The sequence below is a fragment of the Budorcas taxicolor genome, chromosome X, assembly GCF_023091745.1.
Source record: "Budorcas taxicolor isolate Tak-1 chromosome X, Takin1.1, whole genome shotgun sequence".
Taxonomy (NCBI): domain Eukaryota; kingdom Metazoa; phylum Chordata; class Mammalia; order Artiodactyla; family Bovidae; genus Budorcas; species Budorcas taxicolor.
In genome coordinates, this window is record NC_068935.1 from 10,131,153 (window position 1) to 10,141,428 (window position 10,276).

Consider the following 10,276-nt stretch of genomic DNA (forward strand, 5'->3'; position numbering starts at 1 on the left):
AGAAGGACACAGTAGAGAGGGAAAGGCATGGAGATATACATCTCTGAAAGCAAAGAGGTGTTATCCTGCTTGATACCACACCTCAGGGGTCAATATCCTAGTCTTCTGTACCCGGAGATGGCAGCGTGATAGTTCTGGTTTAAAGGCAAGAAGAGCCACAGTTTGAAAAGAGAAACAAGGGGAAAAAATCTTCAGTCTGGGATATGATGAAGAAGGAATGTAAAATGTTAGCATTGAAAATAGTCATAATCATCCTTCAAAAAATCACTCTCAAGGGAATAGAGCAGAGAAATTAACCAAACAGAGGCATAAACACAAAATTTCCCTGAACCACATCAATTTGCTAAATCTACACTTGAATCTCTTTTGAAACAAAGCAAGTAAAATCTGAATTTAAAAATAGAAAATCAGTTTCCTGAGCCTTGAAATATTATGCTTTGGGTGACAATTTATAAGAGAACTATACTCCATCTTTGTAAAATTGCCTTTGAACACACTTGACTGGGATAGATCCACTCAAATTCCTAAAATCATTGATGTTTTTGTCACTAAGTCATGTTCAACTGTTTGCAACCCCATGGGCTGCAGCATGCCAGGCTTCCCTGTCCACTATCTTCTGGAGTTTGCTCAAATGCATGTTCATAGAGTTGGTGATGCTATTTAACCATCTCATCCTCTCTCTTCCACTTCTCATCCTGCCCTTGGTCTTTCCCAGCATCAGGGTATTTTCCAGTGAGTCAACTCTTCGTATCAGGTGGCCAAAGTATTGGAACGTCAGTGTCAGCATCAGTCCTTCCAGTGAATATTTGGGGTTGATTTCCTTTAGTAGTGACTGGTTTGATCTTCTTGCTGTCCATGGGACTCTGATGAATCTTCTCCAGCACCACACTTCAAAAGTAACAATTCTTTGGCACTCAGCCTTCCTTATGGTCCAACTCTCATATCCATATATGACTACTGGAAAAACCATAGCTTTGACTATATGGACATTTGTCAGCAAAGTGATGTCGGCAAAGCTTTTAGATGTGCTGTCTAGGTTGGTCATAGCTTTTCTTCCAAGGAGCAAGTGTCTTTTAATTTTGTGGCTGCAGTCACCATCCGTAGTGATTTTGGAGCCCAAGAAAATAAAATCTGCCACTATTTCCACTAAAATCATTGGATGAGATTAAAAACCAAAATAGAATAATATCCTGTTTCTAATTTCCTCAGTTTCCCAGAAGTTGCCATGCCTTCTAAAGAAAGGACACTGGCTCCTCCCTGCCCCCATGAGCTGCCACAATCACGGCTACTATACTAGTAGGGTGCCCTTCCCAAAATGTTTGAGTGGCAACCTCGGATGTGAAAGCATCAGGACATCAGAGTGTGGCTGGGCCGGCCCTGTGTCTTCCCTGGACCAGGCAGTCACACATCTGTCTCACACAGCACTTCCCAAAGTCCGGGTGATTCAGTTCCAAATAATACCAGGCATGGGACATCAAGATTCATGCAACGTACATAGGGCTGTTCCACACTAAGACTGGTGCTTTCTCAGTCTCTGTTCAACAGCCATCCGAAAAGTCTTGGCATCCAGCCACACATACCCAGGGTCATCTTGTTACCACAGCAACGACAATTATCATTCTGCATCAAATGCCCATTGGTGCATGACCTGGTGTCATGGAAATGAAACGATCACCCCCAAAAGACACAGAAGCACAAAGAGACTACTGTCAATGGTCTCTCAGAGGAGGAAATCAGAGAGAAGTGTGAAAGAGGGAAAGGGAAGGAGAATGGGAAGGGAGGAGAGGATGAGAAAAGAGACCTGCGCAGCAGATGGACACTGGTCAGGCCTGCGCCCCTGCTGCAGGGTGGCTTTTTATTACCCAAGTTCATCTCATTGCCACCCCAGGTCAAAAAGTCACTCAGCACTCCAAGTTCAAGTTATCAATATAGAAGTTTTTTTATTATTTACTCCAATCTCCAACTATTCGCCCTACCTGACACATAGGAGCAGTAATATATATATCAGTATCTTTGTTTCTCACCCACCCAAGCCTCACCTGTAGGCAACTTCTAAGACTTTACTCTTTCTTCTACATCTTGCTGTGTGGATATCTACAAAGTTATGTAATCAATATACAGAACCTCATCTCCATCTCTGTCTTCATCAAGAGGAGTTTTGTGCTGGGTATCTATGGAGGCATTATACTGATGTTTGGCTCTATAATGAGGATTTTAAAGCAAACAGTTGCTCATGTTTGGAAGGCCACGGGCTCTACCTCTGGCTGAGTCATCTTGGGAATCTTACCCAACTTATCTACATCTCATTTCTTCCTTAGCAAAGATATAATATTTACTTGACAGGATTACTGACATTAAGGTGGAAGTGGGAGGGAAATATACAAAATGCTAGTGTCTGACAAGTGTTAGGTACCACCCACCTCTTTTCTTCTGTAACATACATGTCTTTGATATAAATACCCTGCTTACAAAATTTGAGTAATATTATTCTAAAAGCCTTTTTCCTAATAGGAAACTTTCATTTTTATCAGTTTTGCAATAATTGGGAGACCACTCAATTCACGAATGGCATTTTAGTTAAACGAATATGCTGCATTGTTACCCTGAGTGACAAAGACTACTTCTTGAATAAAAGGATCTTTAGATCTTTCTAAGGTGTTAAGGACCTTTCAAAGGTCAGTAGCACCCAGAATATGATCAATTTTATAGGGAAAGTTGAACTTGCCCTTTTGAACAGGCCATAACAAAGCTGGAGTCCTGGTGCTCTTAATTCTGGTCCTTCCCTTGGACTTTCCACTATCCTTGCTCCCAGCCCTAGCTCCATTCCTCACAGGGTGGCAGCCTCCACCTAAATCAGATTCTCTTGATTTCTCCACTAAATCAGATTCTCTTGATTTAGACATTCTTTCAGTAGGGTGAGTCTGAGGACTACCCCTCAACCCTCTGCCACTTTCCTAACTCAAACTACTGCAAAATTTCTTATCAGTAGAAAGTGATACTTATCATGGAACAAATGCATCCTCTGTGTATTAAGTATGTCTTTACATAGTCTCGTTGACAAGAAACAATTTCATTGATCTAAGATGCCTCTGATTATTAGATACATCATTATTTTATATACTACTGAGAATGAAAAAAAAACTTTTATTTAAACTTTGACAAGACTGTAAGACCTATCATAACTTCAGAAATACTAAAACTGGGGGTGGGTAAGGAAGTGTCCATCTTATGATCAGTGAATACAGTGGCACTACTTAGTGCCATGACAATTTTAACATAAACACAAAATTTGACTCTCAAGTCACCAAGTGACACTTGAAAATACAGAGTATACTTACAATGAATTTCTTTGATGAAAACAGAACACTTAAAAAACATTTATAAGGAATGTGTTAAATCCAGAAACATGTATATTTCCAAAATTCCACCAGCCCTACTCTTAGAAACACTTATGCTTCATGTCTTCATGTCTAAACCCATACAATGCTATAAAAATTGATGAGATGGAATTGAGGAAACACTTTCAGCTCTCAGAAAGGAACAAAGATCTTATTTTTCAGAGGAATGTATCAGTTTATTTAAAATCTACTAGGCCAATAGATACACAAAAAGGTACTCAACACCTACTAATCATCAGGGAAAGAGAAATCAAAACCACAACAAAGTATCACCTCACACCTGTTATAACGGGTATCATCAAAAAGACAAGAGATAACAAGTGTTGATGAGAACATGGAGAAGGGGAATCCTTGTGTACTGCTGGTGGAAATGCCAGTTGGTACAGTCACTATGGAAACAGTATGAAAGTTCCTTAAAATTTGATAAACAGAACTGTCATGTGATCCAGCAATCCACTTATGGATATATGTCCAAAGAAAATAAAAACAAGATCTAAAAAAGATATCTGCACACCCATGAGCATTGCAGCATTATTCAAAATAACCCAGATATGAAAACAATCTACGTTTCCAACAAAAAATGAATGGGTAAAGAAGATGCAGTATATATACCACAGCCATGAGAAAGAAGGAAAACTTACCATCTTCAACAACTTCAGCAAAATTTGAGGGCATTTATGCTAGGTGAAATTTCAGACTGTGTAAAATAAAATGCTGTATGGTATCACTTGCATGTGGAATTAAAAAAGACAAACTCAAGAGTAGAGTGGTATTTACTGGGAGCTCGGGGGTGGAGGAAATGGGGAGATGTTGGTCAAAGGGTACAAATTTCCAGTTATAAGATTAACAAGTTCTGGGATCTACTGTATAACATGGTGATTATAGCTAGTAATACTGTATTATATACTTTAATATTGCTAATGGAATACATTTTAACTGTTCTCACCAAAAAAAAGAAATGGCAATTATGTGACAGAATGGAGATTATAGCTAATCATTTTGATATAGATGAAGGAAAAGATTTAATATTAAATTTATTCATTATCCTGTTACTCATAGCCACTTTTCATATTTTGGTATATAACCTTTCAGAAATTATAATACATGTAAATATTTTATGTTTATCAAAAATTGAATATAGTATATGGTAATGTAATTGGCTATTCCACCTAAGATTATATGCTGAGTTTTTTCCATGTAGAAAAGCGTAGTTGACCATCAACATTTTCAAGAGTTAAATAATGTTTCAATGCATAGACATACCCTAATTTCTTAGCCAAGTGCTTATTTCAAGACAAATTTCTATAGGTAGAATCTCTGGGTCAAAGAGCATGCCCATCTTGAAAGCTTCTGAAACATGTATCCAGATGGGTCTTGTACCAAGCATGGTCCCACTAGCACAGTTTGAAGGTGCCCCTCCTCCCACACTTCAGCACACTTTGGGATGGAAGGGAGGTAGATCTCCAGTATGGATGTCAACAGCCGCCTCGATGGTTCCATAAAGGCCCTGCCCCAACTAACCTTGTAAAGGAAAGCTGATAGAAACACTAAAAATTATTTATTCTATTTTCTCATAACTTCAGAGTAATAACTAATGTATTCACTCCCATAGATACCAGAGTTGGACAAAAAAGAGGATGTTTTTCTAGCAAATGCCCTCAGTACCCTACAATGAAATTGTCCCTTTCTGTCTGTTCCCAGGATAGGTTGCAGCACTTCTTCACTCAAAGCATCTCTCGCATCCTTCCTCCCCTTACCACTCCCACGGTCATCAGTGAAATTTCACACCTTTAGCATCTTATGACTGAAACATGGTGATAAATTCCTTATACGATGATGCAATCTCCAGTGGCTACACCTGTCCCTACCCCAACTCTGACTCATTCTGCACACAAGTCAGTCACATAATTTCCCTTTCATCCTGTCATTCATTCCTCTGGTCACAAAAGGCTTTAGTGTCTCCCAGGGGTGGGTGGAATAATACATATACACCTCAGTTTAGAAATTGGGGGTCCTCAATGCATGGGACTCACCCGAAGTGCTGAACTGTATTTCCCATCACTCCCCTCCCCACACTTTGTATTCCATGCAAGCCAGCCTCCTCTGGAAAGTTACAACCTCCATGCTTTTCTTCCCACAACTCTTCCCTCCTCCAATGCTCTTCTGCCCTGTCCTTATCCCATCTTTCATGCCCACTACTTAAGCATCCCCTCTTCGGAGGAGAGCATTGTTGCTTGCGTAAGTTTCTGCCATAGGAAAGAGGTGGCTATGATTAGAGGCTCCCAGTTTTGTCACCACCATTTTGTTTCCATACATCTTGCCTCTCCACATATATCATCAACTCAAGAACATGATAATTTGTTGCTGGTTAAAACACACAACTTTATTGATGAAACACAAGATTAACAGATGTAAACCAATACAAAAGTATAGTTTATTTGTGGTTAGGTTGCTGTCAGTTTAAGTAAAGAGTAAAAATATCTCAATCTAGGTAGCAAGATAGAATCAATAAATGCTTTCTTTGTACAAGCTCTAGTATTCATCTGACATCCTTAAAATGATCTAGCCTAAAACAAACCATCACAGTCAGCATCACTGTTGATGACATGTAACAGTCATTATTCCAAAATAGCAGCTGAGAGGATCTTTTTGCCATATAAGCACAGTGAAAAATAAAGAATTTACAAAATGCATTGTTCCCAACTTCAAACTAAACAAATTTCCTTGATATTTTTGGGGACAGACTGCTAATTAGAGTTTGGTCAATACCTTCAGGACTTTTACTTTCACGACCAGATCACTGTGATTTGCTAACGCTTTGATTTTCTTGACACACACTCCAGATTCTTTGAATAAGAAAAAAAGTGAACTTCTGCTGAATTCTTTCCTGGATGAGGCAAGCCCTTCATTTTTTATGTTGTCATTTATATTCTCGAATAGGGTAAGGATATTCAGAAGAATCTCTCTGTCCCATTCTTTATTAAAGAGGGAAATCAATTCTGACGGCACTTTGCAACTCACCAGTTCTCTTGTCATGGCTGGATTTTCAGTAAAGTTTATGATTAGTTTCATAATCTGAATCTTGGTGAAGTAATTTCCCAGGAATAACAAAGCAAAAAAGTCTGGAAAAGAATAGGAAAGCAAATGCTGGTAATGATTAGTCACAGTCATGTTGGTTAACAGTCTTAGACCAGCCATCTGCACAGCTGAGTCCAAACGACAGATCATGGTGTCATCACACACTTGACTGATGTATGTCTTAATCTTGCCCTGATTTTCTGAATTCACACTCAAGTTATTAAGGGCATTGTATGCCTTTTCCCTAATAATGGGATCTTTCGTTTTTATCAGTTTTGCAATAATTGGGAGACCACCCAATTCACGAATGGCATTTTGGTTAAATGAATATGCTGCATTGTTACCCAGAGTGACCAAGGCTACTTCTTGAATAAAAGGATCGTTAGATCTTTCTAAGATGTTAAGGACCTTTTGAAGGTCAGTAGCACCCAGAATATCATCAATTTTATAGGGAAAGTTGAACTTGCCCTTTCGAACAGGCCATAACATAGCTGGAGTCCTGGTGCTCTTATTTCTGGTCCTTCCCTTGGACTTGCCACTATCCTTGCTCCCAGCCCTGGCTCCACTCCTCACAGGGTGGCAGCCTCCACCCCTGACTCCTAGGCAGGGAAAACCAGGTGCGAGAGCCCTGGTCCCAAAGATGGTACCCAACTTGGCAGCTTTACCTGCCTTTGCACTTGCCTGTTCCTTCAGGGTGCTGAAAAGAGCCTTGGCCTTGGCCTCTAGGCCACCTCCACTCTCGGCCTTTGAGTGGGCCTCTGCCTTTACATCAGGCCCACTCTTGAGTTCCACAGCTACCTCAGCCTTGGCCTTTGAGTCACCCTGAAGCCTGGCTCCAGCCCCCGCCCCAGCATTAGCCTTAGCTCCTTTCCCAGTCTCTGAAATATCGCGAGATTCCTCCTCCTCATCGTCGTCCTCGTTCCAGATTATCTCGTTCTCATCTCTTCCCCAGGTCAGCCTGTATACACAGTAGCAGGCTCCAGCCCCGATCACCACACCAGCAGCCACGCAGCCAGCTTCCCGAGTTCGGCCCATGATACAGGGGGTGTCTGGAGGACTTGCTCTGGCTAGAGGAGTACTGCCAAGTCGAAATGCGGGGGAGATGGGGCTGCGGAGTCTTCAGCTACAGCCAGCAGGCTCTGCTGCAGCTACAGGTATTTGGGGACATAAGGATAAAAGATTTAAGGCTTCAGCCTCCTCCTTTTTGTGCCTTTGCATGCAGACAGACTGACCTACAGACCTACAAACAGACCAAACAAATAGAGACATGGCAGGGACTCAAAGCGAGATCACTGATTCCTTTCTTCAATCAGGAATTTCGCAAGTTTCCCCACCTCCAGATTCTCCAACGTCTTCTTCAACTATCCCACTCCAGTACGTTAAATTTAAGACAACTAATCAGTTCCCTACCTCCCCTGCCCGTGCAGATGTCCTGGGGGCAGAGGCACCCCCACATACACCCGCAAAGGTCCAGGCAGTTTCTTCCTTCGATTTCTGGCCTGGAGTAACAGCGATTTCCTGCAAACCTGCGTACAAAGCGGGTGGGGAGGGTGGAGCTGAGCGCTCAGGGGACAGACAGATGAACCTCACCCAAGACGGGACACAGGTTCCTCTCTGGCATCACTGGCCCTAGTCCTGCGGAGCCCAGTATTTCCCATCTTCGGTTACCCTCCCCTCCTCACTGAGCTGCGGCTTTGATTTGAAAGTTTGTTTTGACCCGTCACCCCTCCCCCCACTCCGTTCCTACGACCTCCTCCAAACCTCCACCCTACACCACCCCCCGAAAAAAGTCACCGCCTTCGAAGGTGACTGCCACAACTACTTCCCTGTAACAAAATGGATGGTGGTGGAGCCAGAGTGAGTATCTAGAAGCTAGACAGGCGTAAAATGCACAAAGCTCTCGAACTCCACCCTGGCCTCCGCCACCCCCTCCAGCTCAGAGGTACCAGGATACTCCTACCCCCACCCATTACATTCACTGCTCCGGAGCAATTTCCTTCCTTCCTCGTCTAGGTTTCCGCCTCCATGTAACCTAAGAACTGACAACTCTGGGACCGAAGAGTAACTTGGAGTAAGGTCCTCCCTACCCCCACCCCCACCCCAGGACTCTCGCAGACACCTACGTCCTCCCAGCCACTTCTTTCCCTGCAGAGCGCTTTCTTTTGCAAGCTCTGCAATGATCCAGAGAGAAGGAGGGGTATGAGAGGGATGTCCACAGGCCCTCTGGAGTTTGCAGTCTTCACCTTTCTCCACCCCAGGGATCTCTAAATAGTGCCACCACCTTCACTCTGACCTACTTGTTTCAGGGCAGTTTTCCTCTTCTTCCTGCTCCTAGGGTTGAACTGGCTTTCAGGCGCAAGATCCACAGACACAGGAGACACGGCAGAGATGGGATGGCTAGGCAGACAGAACAGGACTTCAGACAGTCCCAATACCAGCTTTTCCGAATCCAAGGTCCTGGTTGTCAAACGGATTTCACTTTTTGGTCTTTCACCCTACCCCCATTTCTCAGGACTCTGATAACAGCAGCCTTCTCCAGCAACTGCGTCCATCCACCCCATCCCCCAGCCCCGAGTCTCAGCCCCAACCCCAGCCGTCAGCCATTTTCCCAGGAAAAACCACACCCCTTTGGAACAACTGGAAAGAGGGGAGGCGGTGCGAAGGAGTGCGGATAACCAGAGGAGCGAAAGAAAACCCCAAGATCTGATTCCCCCTCCCTGATGCATTCGCGGCCCCAAAGACAACTCTTTTTCCTGCGAGCGTTGTCATATCCTATTTCCTGTATCAAATGGCAGGGAGGTAACTGGGAGTCAATAATGCGCCCGGGTTAGGGCGAGAAGCCCAGCCATCCTCATCCTTCTAGGAGTCGCGGGGCAATCCCACCTTTACACGGACCTGCTGGGCTTCGGGGCAGATTCTTTATTCCTTTGCCCGGAGTGGTACAGCGCCCTACCGAAAGACACGGGGAATGACAAGACGGACGCACAGCTCCAAGATTCTTGTTGCTAGATGGAGCAGCACACTGGACAAGAATCTTAACACGGGTCCTTCCCGATACAAGGCCCTGGATGTCAAAGGTTTCAGGTTTCCCCTCTCCTGGTCTGGGATGTCCCCTGGAATCTGGCTCCCAAGTGTCCACCATTTTTGTTCTTGGAAGTGCCGAGGAAATAGTGCAAGGGTGTGGAGAAAGCGAGCCTTGTCCCTCGGTCGTCTCCACCCTCCGCTACCAGCGCCGCGGGAATCCCCCAGGCCAGAGCCCATTGACACAGAGACCTGCTGCAGCAGGGCAGAGTTACCTCCTCCTCCTCTTCTCCTGGCCACAAGCCCGCCCGCCTTCGAGGTGAAAGGGAGATGGCAACCGGACCAAACGAAGACCAGGATTAGAAGGACGTCTGCAAACGTCTAGCTCCCGCTCACGTGAGAGCCACGTCACTCGTGAGCTCAGGACCCCAATTACCACTCCCACCAGCAGTGCGGCAGGAGCTGGCCCACCCCCTTCCTTCCCCTCCACAGCAGGTCCTGCCACTCATGTTCCTCTGCTGATCCCAGAAACCAGAAGTAGCTTCTCTTGTAGTTGGCATTTGCCTTTCTTTGGTTAACAGAGACAACTGTTCCCATATCCATCAGTCTTTTCTTACTCTTTGAGAAGTAATTTTTCTCTCCTCTACTCCCTGCCAACCCAACTCTCCCTTCACCTCTTCCCCCTCCCAGCCTCAAATGAACAGCGTCTCTCCTATACCTCTCTACGAAATTAGATTTAAGATCTCAGAAAAAGAGATGGGCAGTGGGAATATCTTACT

At 44.0% G+C, this 10,276-nt stretch overlaps 1 protein-coding gene across 3 annotated transcripts; it reads right to left on the bottom strand.

Moving 5' to 3' along the window:
- Nucleotides 1-5,844: 5,844 nt before the first annotated feature.
- On the bottom strand, nucleotides 5,845-9,882 carry ARMCX1 (armadillo repeat containing X-linked 1). Of its 3 annotated transcripts, XM_052663491.1 has the most exons (3): nucleotides 9,773-9,882; nucleotides 8,774-8,873; nucleotides 5,845-7,624 (listed from the first exon to the last, which is right to left on the bottom strand). In XM_052663491.1, the coding sequence occupies exon 3, from the start codon at nucleotides 7,509-7,511 to the stop codon at nucleotides 6,150-6,152; it is 1,362 nt and encodes a 453-aa protein (XP_052519451.1). In that variant the 5' UTR covers nucleotides 7,512-7,624; nucleotides 8,774-8,873; nucleotides 9,773-9,882; the 3' UTR covers nucleotides 5,845-6,149. The 3 variants fall into 3 exon arrangements, 2 of the variants coding, with proteins under 2 accessions (XP_052519451.1, XP_052519452.1); XM_052663492.1 differs by lacking the exon at nucleotides 9,773-9,882 and having other exon boundaries at nucleotides 8,774-8,953; XR_008201599.1 differs by lacking the exons at nucleotides 8,774-8,873; nucleotides 9,773-9,882 and adding an exon at nucleotides 7,887-7,968 and having other exon boundaries at nucleotides 7,559-7,624.
- Between the last annotated feature and the right edge of the window lie 394 nt (nucleotides 9,883-10,276).

Excerpts from the sequence above, each read along its gene's own strand:
- ARMCX1 (XM_052663491.1), bottom strand. The coding sequence starts at position 7,511 with ATGGGCCGAACTCGGGAAGCTGGCTGCGTGGCTGCTGGTGTGGTGATC.